This window comes from Anabrus simplex, chromosome 1 (genome assembly GCF_040414725.1).
Source record: "Anabrus simplex isolate iqAnaSimp1 chromosome 1, ASM4041472v1, whole genome shotgun sequence".
Lineage (NCBI taxonomy): Eukaryota > Metazoa > Arthropoda > Insecta > Orthoptera > Tettigoniidae > Anabrus > Anabrus simplex.
In genome coordinates this window covers 437,446,573-437,467,677 of record NC_090265.1, presented here as the reverse complement: position 1 = coordinate 437,467,677, position 21,105 = coordinate 437,446,573, and the positions used below count along the sequence as shown (strand labels likewise).

Genomic DNA, 21,105 nt, shown 5'->3' with positions numbered 1-21,105 from the left:
CCATAAAAAGACGTGAGAACAGTTCATTTGCATTTCCCCCCAAAACCCACTCATGACAGTTTTTGATTATTTGCCGTTTTTGAGAGAATTGCTGGGCCTATAGATACCACTGTGGTCTCAAATAAAAGCTAATTAAATTTACTAAAACTTCATTTCATATAATATTTGACGTGGGATGCGTATTTTAGATGATATTTCACAAAATAAGTGACCATTTCGAGAACAATCCACTTTTTGGAAACAAATGCCTATTTTTGAAGAACTGTAACATGGGAACCAATGGCTGTATAGAGCTCGTCCTGGTCTCAAATTGTAGCACATTTAGTCTACTTTAAAAGTACATAGGGCGACTATGCCGGTTAGACCCCTCCTTCACTGATATATTTAGCAAAACCCGAAAAAAGTCCGAAAATGTCATGGTTTTTTGGGTACACCGCCGCTCGTACAGCACTTTCGAAATTGCAAATCTGGTTTTTAACTTTGGTTTAGGTCCTAACAACATATAAAGAATTCAGAACGACGGGACCTTTTGTAAACACGACCCCCTTTTCATGTTTAACTTGACTGTACTATATATGTAAAACACAGAGATTTGTTTTATACACTAGCATACCAAAAGTCATGGAATAGGGGTCTAGTATCGTGTAGGCTCTCCAATAACTCGGCCAAGTTCAGCTACTCGTCGTGGAGTGGATTTTATAAGTGGAAGAAACACCTGTGGGGAGATTCTGAACCATGCCGTTTGGACAGCTACCCAATAGGTTCAAGGTATTTGGTGTGAATGGACCTCATCACATGATGATGTCGACGACGACGGTGATCATGATGATGTTTGTTGTTTAAAGGGGCCTAACAGCTAGATCATCGACCCCCCGATGACACAGTGCATTATCCTGCTGGAACATGTCATGGTTGCAGGAGATACGTGAAGTCCATGAAGGCTGGAAGTGGTCACCAAGCAGTTAAACGTAGCAGTCACTGATCAACGACCTGTTCAGGCGGATCTGCAGATCCAGCCCATGCCACCTGAACTCACTCCATACCATTATGGAGCTACCACCATCCTGTATGGTGCCTTCTTGACTACTGGGGTCAATGGCTTCATGGGGCCTGCGCCATATCCGGACCCTACCAACAACTCGAAACAAGTGGAACAGTAACTCATCGGACCAAGCTACTGTACATGCTAGAGTCAAAGCAATAACATCATGCACCCAGGTGAGATGCTGTGTCTTGGTGTTAACAAAGACACACAGGTAGGCTTCTGGTCCCATATCCCAATTACGTTAAAGAACGTTGCACTGACCTATTAGATATACGTCTGCTACCCCGGCATTGAATGTGGATGTGATTTGAGCCAGCGTGGCTTGTCTGTTTCCACGGAAAATTGTAGCCAGACGCAGCGAATCGCGATCATTAAGCGTCCGTGGTGGCCACAGCGCTGTTCAGTGTGAGTGGTAATGCCTTCCATCAGACATTCCCGATACATACGCAACGCCGTCGATCTGGGAATGTAAAATATCCACATAAGTTCAAAAATGAAATGTTTTATTCACCTGGACCCCTTTCGAAAGGCGATAATTCAAGTCGCCAAGCCATCGCCAGCGCCGAAGATGTTTACACTCAGTGTCGAAATGTTTGATTACATCTGATAAAGGTCTCGGCACTTCCAAAATGTCGCGGTACGGTGGCGCCACAGACTGTTGTCTTTAAATACTTGATATCCCATGACTTTTGGCATGTCAGTATATATCGTTTGCCTCAAAGTATACTTTTATGAGTAATTTGTACTTACTATGTTGTAATATTTACTATATTTTAATTAACATGGTATGGTACATCGTCGTTGCCGGGACAAAATCTCCTATGTGATAATATTTTTGGAACCGAGCTCGATAAATGCAGTCGCATAAGTGCGGCCAGTATCCAGTATTCGGGAGATAGTAGGTTCGAACCCCACTGTCGGCAGCCCTGAAAATGGTTTTCCGTGGTTTCCCATTGTCACACCAGGCAAATGCTGGGGCTGTACCTTAATTAAGACCACGGCCGCTTCCTTCCCACTCCTAGCCCTTCCCTGTCCCATCGTCGCCATAAGACCTATCTGTGTCGGTGCGACGTAAAACAACTAGAAAAAAGCCCCAGCATTTGCCTGGTGTGAAAATGGGAAACCACGGGAAACCATTTTTAGGGCTGCCGACAGTGGGGTTCGAACCTACTATCTCCCGAATACTGGATACTGGCCGCACTTAAGCGACTGCAGCTATCGAGCTCGGTAGAAAAAAAAAAATGGGGGGTGAGATATACTGACCCGCAGCACATACATTATAAAGTGCGAGAATGCCTTGACAATATTGCACCTTAGATGACAGAACCTTACCGGCCGAAGTTCTAAGCTAAATTTTTTCACACAGGATGTTTTGTTCCGGCAGCGACGATATTTTTATCACTTCACTATAATTGAAATAATTGTATACTAAGAAAAAATGGCTAACGGTTATAAACCATATTTTAAATGCAAATGAATTAATTAAATGTACTGTACTCTTTCCTTTCCTTCCTTAACATTATGTAATGTTACGGGTTCGATGAAACCCTCGCAGGAAAAAATTCGGAGTTGTAATGTAATGTCATTTAACCGAAATGAATCTCTATGATACTGTGCTCCTTCCTATCATATATTTTTAGCCGATCACTATTTGTGTAAAGAAGTAACTATTAATAAGTATTTGTTAAGAAGGAAGCCATATTTTCCAGTGTCGGCTTAGTAAAATGTAACGTAAAAGCTTTCCACTCTGCCAAACATACAATTTCAATATAAATTAAAACACTATAACATACCTGTAAAAAATACACACTACTAAACAAATAATGACATGTTTCGTTCTACAAATACATCCTCAGATTCTATCAAATTAGTTAAATCATGCGTAAACATGTACCGTATATTTTACCTAGCGTAAACTTGTCAATGATTGAAAGTTTGGTGATAATATAATTTCGTGTGGCTATTTCTAGCCGAGTGCAGCCTTTGTAAGGCAGACCCTCCGATGAGGGTGGGCGGCCTCTGCCATAGGTAGGTAACTGCGTGTTATTGTGGTGAAGGATAGTGCTGTGTGTGGTGTGTGAGTTGCACCCAGCCCCCGAGCTATTGAAATTAACCAATGAAGGTTAAAATCCCCGACCCGGCCTTGAATCGAACCCGGGACCCTCTGAACCGAAGGCCAGTGCGCTGACCATTCAGCCAACGAGTCGGACAGTTTGGTGATATGAACCAGTATTAACAAATAACGGTTGTATTAAAATTCAACCGTCACCGTATTAACTTAATGAAATGCTTCTGTTCTTGTCTAATCTGCTGAAGTGTAGTCCGTTGTTTTCAAACACTGTTTCATGTCTGTGGTCATGGAGAGGTTCAGTGGAAAGTTTTATGAGCTTTGCTTACTGTTGCGCGGAAAGTGGACGGGAAGCAAGGGAAGAGCGAGGAGAGCGTTGCGGATCCATCCTTCTATCCATTGGAGAGGGGAGAGGTTATTTTCCTTCCTCATCTTGTAATGTTTTGTATGTATAATGGAGTAACGTAAGTTAATGATTTTGGTTAAATATGTTGTTGTTGTTGTTGTTGTTGTTGTTGTTTGAGTTGTCAGTCCTTAGACTGGGTTGATGCAGCCGTCCATCCACCCTACCCTGTGCTAAACTTTTCATTTCTACGTAACTACTACATCCTACATCTCTTCTAATCTACCTGTCATATTCATACCCCTGTCTACCCCTACCGTTCTTTCCACCTACACTTCCCTCAAAAACCAACTGCACAAGTCCTGGGTGTCTTTAGGTGTGTCCTATCATTCTATCTCTTCTTCTGATCGAACTTATCCAAATCGATCTCCTCTCACCAATACGATTCAGTAATTCCTCATTCGTGATTCGATCTATCCACCTCACCTTCAGCATTCTTCTGTAACAGCATATTTCAAAAGCTTCTACCCTCTTCCTTTCTGAGCTAGTTATCGTCCATGTTTCACTTCTATACAATGCCACACTCCAGACGAAAGTCTTCAGAAACATCTTTCTAATTCCTATATCAATGTTCGAAGTGAGCAAATTTCTTCTCCTAATGAAGGCTTTCCTTGCTTGTGCTAGTCTACATTTTATGTCCTTCTTACTTCTGCCATCGCTAGTTATTTTACTACCCAAATAACAATACTCATCTACTTCCTTTAAGACTTCATTTCCTAATCTAATGTTTCCTGCATTACCTGACTTCGTTAGACTGCATTCCATTACATTCGTTTTGGACTTATTTATTTTCATCTTGTACACCTTGCCCAAGACTGTTCATATCATTCAGCAATTTCTCCACATCTTATGCAGTCTCGGATAAAATAACAATATCATCAGCAAATCTCAGAGTTTTGATTTCCTCTCCTTGGATCTTGATTCCCTTCTCACATTCGTATTTGATTTCCTTTACTGCCTGTTCTACATAAACAATGAAAAGGACGGGGGGACAAGCTGCAATCTTGCCTCACTCCTTTCTGAATTGCTGCTTCTTTTTTAAAGCCACAGATTCTTATCACTGTAGACTTAATTTTATACAGATTGTAGATAATTCTTCATTCTCTGCATCAGATTCCGATTACCTTCAGAATTTCAAATAGCTTGGTCCAATCAACATCATCAAATGCCTTTTCTAGATCTACGAACGCCATGTACGTGGTATTGTCCTTTATTCAATTCTCTAAGGTTGGACGTAAAGTCAGGATTGCTTCACGTGTTCCTACATTTCTTCTGAATCCAAACTGATCTTATCCCAGCTCAGTTTCAACTTGTCTTTCCATTCTCCTGTAAAGAATAACTGTTAAAATTTTGCAGGCATGAGATACTAAACTAATGGTGCGGTAGTTTTCATACTTGTCAGCACCAGCATTCTTGGAAATAGGTATAACGATATTCTGCCATAAATCGGATGGCACTTTTCCTGTTTCATTCATCCTACACACTAAATGGAATAACCTCGCCATGCTGGTTTCTCCCAAGGCAGTAAGTAATTCAGAGGGATTGTTATCAATTCCAGGTGCCTTGTTCCTATCTAAGTCTCCTAAAGGTCTGTCGAATTCTGGCCTCAAAACTGGGTCTCCCATTACATCACCATCAACAGCCTCTTCTTGTTCCAGAGCCATACCATCTACCTCATTACCTTGATAAAACTGTTGGACATGTTCCTGCCATCTTTCTGCCTTGTCTTCTTTCCTTAGAAGTGGTTTTCCATCTGCGCACTTAATATTCGTACACCTAGATTTCCTTTCTCCAAAGGTTTCCTTGATTTTCCTGTACGCATACTCTACCTATCGTACGATCATACAACCTTCAATTCTCCTTCAGCCATTCATCCTTAGCTGTCCTGTACTTTCTGTCCACTTCATTTTTAATCGCCCGTATGTTTTTCTGCCCTCTTCATTTTTTTAATACTTTCATCGTTTATCAGTCAGGTCCAGTATATCCATTGATTCTTAGTTAATGTTTCCTTTCTTCCTAGCATTTCTTTAGCAGCCCTAAAGACCGCATTCTTCACGACTGTCAATTCTTCCTCTATTGTGTTTCCTTCAGCCTTTTCACTTATCCTTGTGCAACACGTTCCTTGAAACAGTCCTTACATTATTTTCTCTCAACTTGTCTAGATCCCATCTTCTTTCATTCCATCCTTTCTTAAATTTCTTCAACTTAAGATGGCATTTCATGACTAACATGTTGTGGTCAGAATCCACGTCTGCTCCTGGGAAAGTTTTGCAATCCAGCACCTGGTTTATGAATCTCTACCTGATCATAATGAAGTCTATTTGATACCTTCCAGTTTCCCCAGATTTCATCGTCGTATAAAGACGTCGTTTGTGTTGTTTGAACCAAGTATTAGCAAGGACTAAATTATGATCGGTGCAGAATTCAGCCAGACGACTTCCTCTTTCCTTCCTTTGTCCCAATCCGAATTCTCCTACCTTCTCTTCCTTGGTCTATCACTGGATTCCAGTCTCCCATTACAATTAAATTCTTATCACCTTCTACGTATTGATTTAGATCTTCTATCTCTTCATATATTACTTTGATTTCTTCATCATCTGCTCAACTAGTGGTCATATAGACCTGCACTATTGTGGTGGGCATTGGTTTGGTGCCTATCTTGATAACAGTAATCCTTTCACTATGCTGGTCGTAGTAGCTTACCCGCTGCCCTATTTTCTTATTCATTATTAGACCAAATCCTGAATTTCTCCTGTTTGATTTTGTGTTGATAACCATGTGATCGCCAGACCAAAAATCTTGCTCTTCCTGCCAACGTACTTCACTTTTACCTACTACATCTACCTTTAATCTATCCATATCCCTTTTTCAGATTCTCTGACTTATCACAACGATTCAAACTTCTAACATTCCACTCTCCGACTTGCAGAATGTCAGTATCCATCTTCCTGATGATTGCCCCCTTTCGTGTAGTCTCCACCCGGAGATCCGAATGGGGGACTATTTTACTTTCGGACTATTTTACCCGGGAGGAAGCCATCATCGTTACATCATTAATACAGAGAGAGCTGCATGTCCTCGGAAGTTAGTACGGCTGTAGTTTCCCGTCGCTTTCAGCCGTGTAGCAGTTTCAACACAGCTAAGCCATGTTGAGTATTATTACAAGGCCATATCAGTCAATCAAGTACCGCCCTTGCTTCTTCCGAAAGTCTGCTACCTCCCTTTCGATGAACCATTCGTCAGTCTCGTCTCTCGACAGATACCCATCCGAGATGGTTGCATCTGCGGCTCGGCTGTCTGCTTCATTGGGACACGCAAGCCTCTCCAACGCGGCAAGGTCACATGGTTCGCGGGGGAGATTTGATTAAATAAAGTATGGAATTAGAAAGTATCTCATAAGATGTTATTTTTAATGATAAATGATCATCTGAAAGATCGTTAAGCGCTAATTCAACGATTGTAAATGCTGCCCAGGTAAATTAAGTTTATAGTTTTATGACCATCTTTGTGGGTTTGGCTGGATTTGCTTTTTAAATTTCGAGTGTTTCCTTTAATATTCAAAGATTTTGTTTTCCTATTAACTCTGTTCCGTGTGAAGAGGAGGAGAAGAAGGTGAGCTTGGGGAAGGGTTGTGGGCCATGGTTCTGTCCATTGAGAAGGGAGGAGTATGTTGCTTCTTCATTTCCTGATGTTCTAATTTATTTTGTGTAATAGGGAGAAATGCGAGTTAATTATTTGACTGAATAAAGTATGGAATTGAATTAGACCGGACGAGTTAGCGGCGTGGCTAGAGCCGCGCGGGTGTTAGTTTGCATCCGGGAGATGGTGGGTTCGAACCCCACTGTCGGAAGCCCTGAAGATGGTTTTCCGTGGTTTCCCATTTTAATATTATTAATAATAATAATAATGTTATTTGCTTTACGTCCCACTGACTACTTTTACGGTCTTCGGAGACGCCGAGGTGCCGGAATTTAGTCCCGAAGGAGTTCTTTTACGTGCCAGTAAATCAACCGACACGAGGCTGTCGTATTTGAGCACCTTCAAATACCACCGGACTGAGCCAGGATCGAACCTGCCAAGTTGGGGTTAGAAGGCCAGCGCCTTAACCGTCTGAACCACTCAGCCCGGCGTTTCCCATTTTAACACCAGGAAAATGCTGGGGATGTACCTTAATTAAGGCCACGGCCACTTCCTTCCGACTCCTAGCCCTTTCCTATCCCATCGTCGCGACGTAAAGCTAAATTGTAAAAGAATTGAATTAGAGAGTTTCTTGTCAGGAGCTATTTTTAGTGATAAAGATAATCTAGAAGGATCGTCTCGAGTAGCGAACACGGTGCGTAAATTTCAGAAATAATTACTACAGATAAAAATATTTTAACTCACATTCCAGACATTTAAGTCAGAGATTTTCTCCTGTGCGATGCCTTAAACGCTAATGCAAAAAGTGTAAATGTCCAGATGTTAAATAAGTAGGCGAAGAGCGGGAATTTTTTAAATGTGTATGGTCACTCATATTGGTTTCGTTAGCTTTATTTGGGATGTAAATTTCTATTGCTTCCTTAATATTCAAATATTTATTTTTACTTTCGTTTTCGATGTGTTCAATTTTTAGATGTGTGTTGTCTGCGAAATGGTGAGAACTGTCATATATGTGCACTCCGAAGGCTGAATGCCGATTGAATCTGATTGCGTTTTTACTTTCTTTGTATCTTGTGTAGAAATTACGTCTTATTTGGCCTATAAATGTGGCATTACAGTTAGGTTCTTGGCACTTGAGTTCATAGACTCCTGACTTGCGGAAAAGGTCTTTCTTGTTTAGGTTACACTGGCGTGTTTCTGCAGTGTGTTGTTCGTTCTAAAGGCTACTTTTAGATCTTGTTTTTTGAAAGTGTTTACTGCTCTGTATGTGTGCTTCTTAACGTAGTTAAGAAGCACGTAATTTTCCCTGTGTTATGTGTGTTATGTGTTTGTTTCCCTGGTATTTTTTTTTTTTTTGCTAGTGGCTTTATGTCGTACCGACATAGATAGGTCTTATGGCGACGTGGGATAGGAAAGGTCTAGTAGATGGAAGGAAGCGGCCGTGGCCTTAATTAAGGTACAGCTCCAGCATTTGCCTGGTGTGAAAATGGGAAACCACGGAAAACCATCTTCAGGGCTGCCGACAGTGGGATTCGAACCCACTATCTCACGGATGTAAGCTCACAGCCGCACGCGCCTAATTTCACGGCCAACTCGCCTGGTTACGTTTATTTAACAGTTTGTCTACTGTGCCGGAAGGGTCGTTGTTTTATTTTCGCGATTTGTTTAATTACTTGTATCTCTTCATTGAAATCTGTTGTGTTCATTGGTATGGAAATAGCTGTGTGTATCATTGTATTTAGTCCTGCTACACTGTGTGTGTATGAGTGGTTGGATTCGTTGTCAATAGCGTGTGACGTCTGAGTAGGCTTTCAGTATACTTTCTAGCACAGGTTGTCATTATTGCTACTGTCCGACTCGTTGGCTGAATGGTCAGCGTACTGGTCTTCGGTTCAGAGGGTCCCGGGTTCGATTCCCGGCAGAGTCGAGGACTTTAACCTTCATTGGTTAATTCCAATGGCTCGGGGGCTTAGTGTTTGTGCTGTCCCCAACATCCCTGCAACTCACACACCACACACTACACTATCCTCCACCACAATAACACGCAGTTACCTACACATGGCAGATGCCGCCCAGCCTCGTCGGAGGGTCTGCCTTACAAGGGCTGCACACGGCTAGAAATAGCCACACGAAATTATTATTGCTACTTATTGTGATTTCTAAATAGTTTATTTTCTTGTCAGTTTCCAGTTCCATTGTAAACCTGATTGACTTTTGTAAATAATTTAGTGTGTTTAATAACCAATGTGCATTTGTGACGTCATTATCGTATATGCATAATACATTATCTACGTATCTGTTCTAGAGTAAGATTCCTTTAGAATGCTGGCTGGTTAAGAAAATGTTTTCGAAGTTATTTAGGAAAAAATGTTGGCTATTATACCTTACAATGGCGAGCCCATGACTAACACTTATTTTTGAAAATATATTTTTTTCGTGGAAAGTAAAGCAATTTTGGTTTAACGTTGTTCTATGAAGGTTAATCATTTCTTTTGTTTCTTGTGGTGATGTGTTTTCTTTTAGATGGTTTTACATAATTTTAATGGATTCATCTATTGGTGTATTGGTGTACATGTTAGTGATGTCAAAGGATATCATACGTGCGCTGTCTGTTATTTTTCCGTTATTTAGTTCTTCAGTTAGTTCTAGGCCGTTCTTAATTTATCTATCTTCTTTAAGTGAGATTTTTCTTTTAGAATTTTGTTGATTTGTTTGCTTAAATTGTTATTAGACGCATCTTTGACAGATATCCATTAACAGTATTTTATGAAGAGCACGGAAACTAATCGGATCAGCCGAAAAAGCAAGATGACAACTATGGAAATTAATGTCTCCAAACATCCTCATCTCTGTGTATCATTGTGTTCACTCCTGCTACTTCGTGTGTGCATGGGTGGTAAATGAAATGTCGTATGGCTTTTAGTGCCGGGATGTCCCAGGACGGGTTCGGCTCGCCAGGTGCAGATCTTTCTATTTGACTCCCGTAGGCGACCTGCGCGTCGTGATGAGGATGAAATGATGATGAAGACAACACATACACCCATCCCCGTGCCATTGGAATTAACCAATTAAGGTTAAATTCCCCGACCTGGCCGGGAATCGAACCCAGGACCCTCTGAACCGAAGGCCAGTACGCTTACCGTTCAGCCAACGAGTCGGACTGTATGGCTGGTTCGATTGTATGACAGGTTGTATTTATTCCTACTTATTGTGGTTAATAAATAATTTTATTCTTTTAAGATATACGAAGTTAAACTGATGTAGAAATCAACAAGAAATACTGTATATGAATAAAATGATGCAATACCCCATATAGCAAGATTTTCGCTGCATTGCTTCTCTGCATCATTTGTAAACGAATCAAAAAAATGGAAATATTCGCCGTCCTGAGGTTAGATTCTTTTATCATTTGAGTGTTTGGTAAATAATATGCTGTATAATTTGTATTACTCACCAGAGTGGTAAGAACCTCTTCGATCTTACTGTACTCGCTGGAAGTGCTCAAATGCAATTGGTTTTGGCCGTCAAGTGTTACAGAGAAGTACTTATCGTATTTGCTTACAGACGAATCGGAAGCATAAACTGTGAAAGAAAGAAATAAAAAATTGACAAATAATATAACACTAAAATATTTGCAGTGAATATATTAAAATAATATTGAACAGTTTAGCATATGACATGTCGACGAGGAATATCCGGAATAAAACAAATGTACCACATAAAATTAAAAAAGGAAAATATTTTCTTCCACAGAAATAAATTGCATAGAAGATCTATTGACTATGAAATAATTTTCAACATCACAAGACTGATTTATATTTTCTAATTATAAGACACTCGGTATAGCATAGAAAAGAAGAGACTTCATTCCCGGTTTGAAATTTCCCTCCCAGCACCCATGACTGTATCTACATTGTCCTGTCGTGACGAAGGATAGAAATTAACTGATTTGTCGTATAATAGGAAAGTGAAATCTACATATCCAGTTGTAAGTGCTAAATTACTCCTTATTTATTTATTTAAAACCAGCGACCAGTTTTGGTTTCTCAATTCTGAATTAACGGCGATAAGTTTTATAAATTAAATGAGTTGTTTTCTGAAACGATGATAACAATTCACGAAAGTTATATACTGTGAAGGGTATTTTTATCAATTTTATTTTTGAAATGAATTAATAATTCCAGATATGAATTCTAATTTTAAGGTCGGTTTTTGCTGCAATTATAAAATAAAAAATGCCTATTGAAGGCCACAATTTATTGATAGGTATTCCACCCGTTATGTAAATAGCCTATGGATCATGTATATTAATTCACCAAATTTTAAATATGAAAACTGCATAGTGAACATTCGCAGTAGAGACTTTCAGGATTTGCAACAAAGAGACTTAAGGAGCCAGAGTAAATCCTCTCTACTTGCTTTTAGTCACGGACGGGATGGACCCATAGCCGTAAAACAGTCAAATAAATCGTATTTCGCCGCCTGGTGAAATTTCTGAGAAGACCTTCTCCCAGATAACGGAAACGTAGGACAATAGGCGACCGCGCCTTTATTTTGAGAGACAAGGACCGCCGAACATGTGAAGGAGTATGACAGACACCCCTTCAGATAAGTGGTTCAGTCCTTGTTACTATAGCCTCAGGAAGAATTCAGCCAATCACAAAATTTGGGAGAAATAACCGCCATGACCAGTTGAAACTATTTTCCAGTCTTTTCAAGAGTGTGGGCTGAGTTATAGTGCAAGTCGTGTGCCCGCATCTTGGATAAATTATTTACAATTTTTGTGGTTATTTTGGAAATGAATTATCGTGTAATTAATTAATAATCAGCAACTACGTCGTAACTACAGCGGAGTGGACTAGTCCGGACAACACACTCACATGGCGGTAAACTTGTGTACATCCGACTATCAACATAACGCCAATGCCGCTTACGAAATTCGAGAAAAGTATATGATCGTTTTCCATAATATAGTGAAGGAATGGAATCGTACCAATTTATGGAGTCACCACAGTTAATTTAATAAGGAAATAAGTGACGGACATTTTAAATAATGCTCCAAGAAGTGGTATAGAAATATCAGTCCCCCTCCCCTTCTCCAGGATAGCTAGGGGCGTGGCGAAGGAAATGCCCGAATAGGGGCTGTAGATGCTGTGAAAGAGTCGATTTCCTGTCTGTATTTCGCGCCGATACTTGTAATCACTCTATACGGTAGTTTTGCCGGTGAACGTCAGTGGAGATGAATGTGGTCGAGGGATGTTAGCTTCTGACACAAACAATCTTCTAGATTTAATCAATCTCAAAAGGAACTAGGCGAACCTTTGTACAAAATACATTTCAGTGTGCGGTATTATTTTGGCAGAAGAAGTTAGTTATATTAGATAGCGAATATGATTGGAACATTTACACTGACTGACAGAGCAAATGCAACACCAAGAAGGAGTGGTCAGAACTTTATGCCAATTGCAGGGTAGACTGACGTCACTGAGGTATGCTCATGATGTGAAATGCGCCGCTGTGCTGCGCACGTAGCGAACGATAAATGGGACACGGCGTTCGCGAATGGCCCACTTCGTACCGTGATTTCTCAGCCGACAGTCATTGTAGAACGTGTTGTCGTGTGCCACAGGACACGTGTATAGCTAAGAATGCCAGGCCGCCGTCAACGGAGGCATTTCCAGCAGACAGACGACTTTACGAGGGGTATGGTGATCGGGCTGAGAAGGGCAGGTTGGTCGCTTCGTCAAATCGCAGCCGATACCCATAGGGATGTGTCCACGGTGGAGCGCCTGTGGCGAAGATGGTTGGCGTAGGGACATGTGGCACGTGCGAGGGGTCCAGGCGCAGCCCGAGTCACGTCAGCACGCGAGGATCGGCGCATCCGCCGCCAAGCGGTGGCAGCCCCGCACGCCACGTCAACCGCCATTCTTCAGCATGTGCAAGACACCCTGGCTGTTCCAATATCGACCAGAACAATTTCCCGTCGATTGGTTGAAGGAGGCCTGCACTCCCGGCGTCCGCTCAGAAGACTACCATTGACTCCACAGCATAGACGTGCACGCCTGGCATGGTGCCGGGCTAGAGCGACTTGGATGAGGGAATGGCGGAACGTCGTGTTCTCCGATGAGTCACGCTTCTGTTCTGTCAGTGATAGTCACCGCAGACGAGTGTGGCGTCGGCGTGGAGAAAGGTCAAGTCCGGCAGTAACTGTGGAGCGCCCTACCGCTAGACAACGCGGCATCATGGTTTGGGGCGCTATTGCGTATGATTCCACGTCACCTCTAGTGCGTATTCAAGGCACGTTAAATGCCCACCGCTACGTGCAGCATGTGCTGCGGCCGGTGGCACTCCCGTACCTTCAGGGGCTGCCCAATGCTCTGTTTCAGCAGGATAATGCCCGCCCACACACTGCTCGCATCTCCCAACAGGCTCTACGAGGTGTACAGATGCTTCCGTGGCCAGCGTACTCTCCGGATCTCATTGGACGCCGTTTGCAAACTCTGCCCCAGCCTCGTACGGACGACCAACTGTGGCAAATGGTTGACAGAGAATGGAGAACCATCCCTCAGGATACCATCCGCACTCTTATTGACTCTGTACCTCGACGTGTTTCTGCGTGCATCGCCGCTCGCGGTGGTCCTACATCCTACTGAGTCGATGCCGTGCGCATTGTGTAACCTGCATATCGGTTTGAAATAAACATCAATTATTCTTCCGTGCCGACTCTGTTTTCTCCCCAACTTTCATCCCTTTCGAACCACTCCTCCTTGGTGTTGCATTTGCTCTGTCAGTCAGTGTACATAAACTAATACGAGAATGTTGCTTTGTGGCCATTGTACAGTCATTCTTGGGATTTCATCATATTGGAATGCCGCAGTGAAACAAAGGAATGGCTAACATTTTAGGAAGACTCTGTAAATAAGACTAAATGAAATACTACAGGGGCTAGAGACCAAACGGGGAGCCACCGAGCTCGATAGCTGCAGTCGCTTAAGTGCGGCCAGTATCCAGTATTCGGGAGATAGTAGGTTCGAACCCCACTGTCGGCAGCCCTGAAAATGGTTTTCCGTGGTTTCCCATTTTCACACCAGGCACATTCTGGGGCTGTACCTTAATTAAGGCCACGGCCGCTTCCTTCCCACTCCTAGCCCTTTCCTGTCCCATCGTCGCCATAAGGCCTATCTGTGTCGGTGCGACGTAAAGCAACTAGGAAAAAGAAAAGGGGAGAGGGAGGCAAGGACTGTAGGCCAGGGACGAGTCGCCACCAGGGGAGAGAAACAGGTGAACGACAGAGGTTGTTGACAAACATTCCATACGACGAAAGCAGACGTAACAAGAAGCACCGTACAGCTGATCGAAGTGTAGCTAATAGCAGAGGTAGGAAATTTCAGCATGCAAGCTTTAATTTTGTTTTCATGTGTGAAAACACGTCATGAAATTGTAAGCAAGGAATAATGCGAGTGATACCTACTATCAAAATTTGTACAAGTATCGTGTGTTACGGTGATTACGACACAATGATGGAATCCGCCATGAAATAAGTACCATGTAACATTGTAACGGGAGTCTGAGGGAGGCAGTGTGCAGCTGACATGATGCAAGTAAAGAAATGTTGAACTTATTATTTATGTAAATGTAAGACTGCAGAGCAAGACGTTGTCCGTTTAGTTTAGATATTAGAAATGTAGTTTTTAGATTGATTTCACGCACCTAAACAATTCCGTTTATAATGATCGTTATGAGAGGCGTTGGTGGTTGAAATCAGACCCTAGTGATGAGATTACTACAGTCAGTTCTGCGATCGGGACCTGAGTGTTGTAAGCTCGGACTTTAATAATAATAGACTTGATTTTCATTATGTGTTACCACCGAGCTCGATAGCTGCAGTCGCTTAAGTGCAGCCAGTATCCAGTATTCGAGAGATAGTAGGTTCGAACCCCACTGTCGGCAGCCCTGAAAATGGTTTCCTGTGGTTTCCCATTTTCACACCAGGCAAATGCTGGGGCTGTACCTCAATTAAGGCCACGGCCGCTTCCTTCCCACTCCTAGCCCTTCCCTGTCCCATCGTCACCATAAAACCTATTTGTGTCGGTGCGATGTAAAGCAACTAGCAAAAAAAAAAAACTATGTGTTACCCTAGTTGTAATAATAATAAAATGATACTAGTACTTAAAAATTTTCCAAGGTCAAGTGACAAAGCATGTGTGTAAATTGCCAGATTCAACGTAAATAATAATAATAATAATAATAATAATAATAGACTTGATTTTCGGTGTGTGTTACCCTAGTGCTAATAATTATTATTGTTCCATAATAATAATAAATAAGGGGAGTAAGTGTCAGTAAAACATTATGATAACCTGATTAATCTTTCGTAATTTGAGTGTGGACGCGGTGATAGTTTGAAAATAACGATCAGTAGCCGACATAATCTTAGTAATAAGAATAATAATGATAATAATTATTATAGCAATGAAAAGTCATGCCTGATTTAATTGTATAAATGTGCTAGTATTGTATACAAGTTAGACTCGTCGTTAATTCGCAGACGGCAATATTAAATAAGATAGAGGTGGTAATAAATTCCTAATTGAGAGCCTAGAATGGGTGATCACGAATATAAAGTTATCCCAGGGAATAATGGATAATAATGAATTTCGTCTCATATGATAGGAGACGACTGATGAGATATAGATATAAAGGAGTTAAGAGTAGAGTATGGATGATGGACATACGCGTGTATAAGAATCATGGGGAACATAATAGGAGTCCAGAGACTTGGACCAAATAAATGATGAGAATCTACGATAAAATAGAGATGTTACAAACGAAAATAATGAGTCGGGATAATAAGGAAATAAGTGATATAACACACTCATGGAAGAATAATGAATAACGGCGGTACAGTATGAAATGTGGTGTGCGAAGTAACGATGAGAAGGATTAGGACTTGTTGTTGAGATATAAACTAATTAAATGTGGAAATTTGGTTTAAATGTGACAAGTAGGGGTTTAAATGTTTAAATGTTTAAATGTGACAAGTAGGGGAAGTGATTGTCGACAGTAGCAACTCTACAGTTCTGGAAAGGATAATAATTAATTGTGTCCCCGCATACGTATACTGCAAATATGATGAGGATAAATTTGTATTTTAAATTAACTAGGGTAACCCGTGTTGTTTGAAAAAAAATATGAAAATAAATATAAGGTGGATACGCGATCTTGTAGACTTAAACTTATAATGAACTATTTCAATTTATTAAAATAGTGTAACGTAACGTAAATTTCGCACAGGTTAATTTGTGCCATTTAGATTTGGTTTAGAATTTTATGGATTTGATTAATACAGTCAGGTAAGAAGGTCGTGAATTTCAAGGTTTGTAAATAAGGTTTCTCTGCACATATATATAGGCCTATATATATATTGCTTGTTGGGTTTTGTTGCTCTGTTTGGCGAACACTATTCTGAGTGTTATGTAAATATTTTGTAAATACCATTTTTGAAGTGCGTTGTATTCTGATAGATGTACGGGTTTTTCGTGGATTTTTCGATGATACAGACCACTATCTGATCTGTAGTGAACTAAGTATCTCTAGGCCTAGCATAGAGAAAGTGAAATCTGTCTGCGAACGAATAACTGTAGAAAATCTCCAGGGCGAGGAACTTAGACAGAAGAACATGGATATCATTAGTAAGAAGTTCCGTACAGTGGACAGTAAGCAGGTTCAGGATATAGAAAGAGAATTGGTGGCATACAGGGATGATGTAATAGAAGCAGCAAGGGAATGCCTAGGAACAACTGTATGTAAAGATGGGAAAAAAGCGCACACCGTGGTGGAATAATGAAGTGAGAGCAGCTTGTAAACGTAAAAAGAAGACGTATCAGAAATGGCTCCAAACAAGGGCTGATGCAGACAGGGAAGTGTACGTAGATGCAAGAAACAGAGTGAAACAAATAGTTGTTGAATCCAAAAAGAAGTCTTGGGAATATTTTGGTAATAACCTGATAAGGCTAGGTCAAGCAACAGGGAAACCTATCTGGACAATTATAAAGAATCTGAGGAAGGGGGAGGGGGAAGGAAATCTTCTCAACGTAAAAGAAATCTTGGTGACGTCGCGAACAACAGAGCTCATGGGGAGGAGGAAAATTATGTTGGTGAAATTACGCTTGAGGAAGGGGAAAGGATGGTAAATAAACTCCATTTTCATAAAGCATCAGGTATAGATGAAATTAGACCTGAAATGGTAAGGTATAGTTGGAAAGCAGGGATGAAATGGCTTCATAAAGTAATAAGATTATGTAACCGTAAAAGTTTATTTTGATAGCTAGCTCGAACATAAGACTCGGCCCAGGTGGTGACCGGTCACTATCTGAATGGTTACAGAGGAGGGGGAAGTCAGATAAGTATAATGGAACACTGATTGTTTAAAAAAAATTTATTCATGAAAATACAGTCAGATTCCCACATCACCTCAGTGTAGTAGTTATGAGTACTTATAGTTGTCTCCATAGATACTCCTTGTGGAACGGAGACCCAACCACGGGAACATGATTCCTCGAAGGCAGCAATCAAACCATGGAAACACGATCCTTCGTGTTCAGCAACCGAACCATGGTACACGATCCTTCGTGTTCAGCAACCGAACCATGGAAACACGATCCTTCGTGTTCGGCAACCGAACCATGGAAACACGATCCTTCGTGTTCAGCAACCGAACCATGGTACACGATCCTTCGTGTTCAGCAACCGAACCATGGAAACACGATCCTTCGTGTTCAGCAACCGAACCATGGTACACGATCCTTCGTGTTCAGCAACCGAACCATGGAAACACGATCCTTCGTGTTCGGCAACCGAACCATGGAAACACGATCCTTCGTGTTCGGCAACCGAACCATGGAAACACGATCCTTCGTGTTCGGCAACCGAACCATGGAAACACGATCCTTCGTGTTCGGCAACCGAACCATGGAAACACGATCCTTCGTGTTCGGCAACCGAACCATGGAAACACGATCCTTCGTGTTCGGCAACCGAACCATGGTACACGATCCGTTGTAAGCTGGTCGTCGTTGATTCTAGAAGGTCTTGGTTCGAGGTAACCACTCACCGATTATATTACGCGAGTGTCCACATTTGACAGTCCGAGTAATGGAATGGTTTCGCGTAAATCACAGCACTTCGTAATCGTGACGTAATATTTAGTAATTGATTATGCTCTGACTTAGAACAAAAATGTTAGTTTAGAAAAATAGCATGTACTTCTGTGAAAAGATTGTGGTTGTTTGCTCACACACAAAGGAAAAATCAAGTTTGAATCCCTCCACTTGCGTGGTGTCTTCCCACGAAACTAGAAATTAACACTGTTTCTTTACACTAATAAATACACAGTTTATTCTTAATCACATCAGAAAATATAGCGTCCGATGGAATGACTTCATTTTGAGATAATTCCTGAATATTCTAGAATGAAATTAAATGTCTGCAGCGACCGACCATAGCACTTGTGAGATGACGTGTCAATTAGCACATCACAGTTCAAAATGGAAATATCACTCGTAATTACTGTATTCTACACGAATGTCTAAAGCGATTTAAGATTTCATTCGTGTCATGGAATGTCTATTCGTAAAGTATAATTCACACGAAGCACTTATTATTATTATTATTATTATTATTATTATTATTATTATTATTATCTCCTGTCAGCAGAGTTCAATTCACTAAAACATGTCACTTATAAGTACTGCATTCTTCACAATGTCTGAAGTGAACTACTAGAACACTTGCAATACGTAAAGTCCATTACAAAGTACCTGGATATTCTATCACTCAAGTCGAAACGTCAAAGTTCAATTAAATTCACTTTGACATATGTGACATACGTAAGTATTGGTTATACTATGATTTACAAGTCCTGGAGCCGAACTCGAATCTTTACAAGTTTCTTTAATAAAGTTCTACTCACTGCAAATGTACAAGTTCCGTAACAACGTAAGTATTCTATGTCCAAAGTTCACGCTTCACTCGGACAGAGTCCTGTCTTGAAAATACGATGCAGTGAAGCAACATCGTCGAGGTATAGACTGTAGCTGAACTGTTGACGAACTGGCGGCTAACATCACCAACAGCCGACCGACCAGCCTCGACTGTGGCACAAGGCAGACTCATCTGACAAGCGAAATGCTTGCCTATTTATTCAGTATTCCCTGGGAACCGTAATTGCTAATATCTTTCGTACATTTTAACGGATCTCCATGAAATTTAGGGATTATGACTATAAAAAATCAGGCTACGCAGTGATGTTGTTCGTTTTTTTTATATCATTAATCCGCCTTAAAGAAATTAACGATGGAAGAAAATGGAACATTCCATCTGACGTAACACAACCTTGGTCATGTTACTCAGTCGTGATGTTTCACTTCACCGCTGCTCGCAGCTGACATGGTCGCAGGGGAGCGTGTTCGGCGGGTAGCCTAACTGCGCATACATCGGGACTTAGATTGAGAACCGTGTTACGGGTATAATTAGCATGGAGGTACCTTCAGATTTGACAAGAGCAGTAATTGCACCTATCTATAAGCAAGGGAACAGGAAGGATTGCAACAACTATCGAGGTATAACACTGATTAGTTTACGAGGCAAAGTATTCACTGGCATCTTGGAAGGGAGGGTGCAATCAGTGGTTGAGAGTAAGTTGCACTAAAACCAGTGTGGTTTCAGACCACAAAGGGGCTGTCAGGATCAGATCTTAAGTATGCGCCAGGTAATTGAAAAATGCTACGATAGGAATAGACAGTTATATTTATGTTTCGTAGATCTAGAGAAAGCATATGACAGGGTACCCAGGTAAAATATGTTAGCCATGCTTGGGGACTGCGGGATTAAGTGTAGATTATTAAAATCAATCAAAGGCATTTATGTTCACAATTGAGCTGCAGTGAGGATGGTAGAATGAGTTCTTGGTTCAGGGTACTTACAGGGGTTAGACAAGACTGTAATGTTCCACCTTTGTTGTTCGTAGTTACATGGGTCATCTGCTGAAAGGTATAAAGTGACAGGGAGGCATTCAGGTAGGTGGAAATGTAATAACCAGTCTGGTCTATGCTGACGATTTGCTCTTAATGGAATATTGTGCCGAAAGCCTGCAGTCTAATATCTTGGAACTTGAATATATGTGCAATGAGTATAGTATGAAAAATTAGCCTTTCGAAGACTATATTGATGTCAGTAATTAAGAAATTCAACAGAATTGAATGTCAGATTGGTAATAAAAAGCTGGAACAGATAGATAATTTCAAGTATTTAGAATGTGTGTTCACCCAGGATGGTAGTATAGTAAGTGAGATTGAATCGAGATGTAGTAAAGCTAATGCAGTGAGCTCGCAGTTAAGAAGTAGGTCAGCACCCGGACGAAGCAATCTACACATCGGGCTGTTTTTAACCCAACTTTGCTTTACGGGAGTGAAGCTGGGTGGACTCAGAATATCTTATTCATAGGCTACAAGCATGAAAGTAGCGAGAATGATTGCTGGTACAAAGAGGTTGGAACAATGGTAGGAGGGTACTCGGAACGAGGAGATAAAGGATAAGTTAGGAATGAACTCGATGAATGAAGCTGTACGTATAAACCGGCTTCGGTGGTGGACCATATGAGGCGAATGGAGGAGAATAAGTTATCTAGGAGAATAATCGACTCTGTTGTGGAGGGTAAGAGAAGTAGAGGAAGACCAAGACGACAATGGTTAGACTCAGCTTCTAACGATTTGAAGATAAGAGATATAGAATTAAACGAGGCCACAGAACTAGTTACAAACAGAGGATTGTGGCGGCGTTCAGTAAATTCACAGCGGCTTGCAGACTGAATGCTGAAGGGCATAACGGTCGATGATGATATTTCGACTGTCAACGAGATGGTTTCTTCTGATGACGCAGAGCACAGTTCTC

The 21,105-nt window shown here is 41.2% G+C and overlaps 1 protein-coding gene across 5 annotated transcripts in view; it reads right to left on the bottom strand.

Moving 5' to 3' along the window:
- Positions 1-21,105, bottom strand: part of LOC136856914 (cadherin-23) — a 194,863-nt gene that overhangs the window by 124,711 nt on the left and 49,047 nt on the right. For all 5 annotated transcript variants that reach the window (XM_067135157.2, XM_067135158.2, XM_067135159.2 and 2 more), the window contains exon 3: positions 10,610-10,737. In XM_067135157.2, the coding sequence (XP_066991258.2) occupies positions 10,610-10,737 (128 nt within the window). The remainder of the gene's footprint in view (positions 1-10,609; positions 10,738-21,105) is intronic.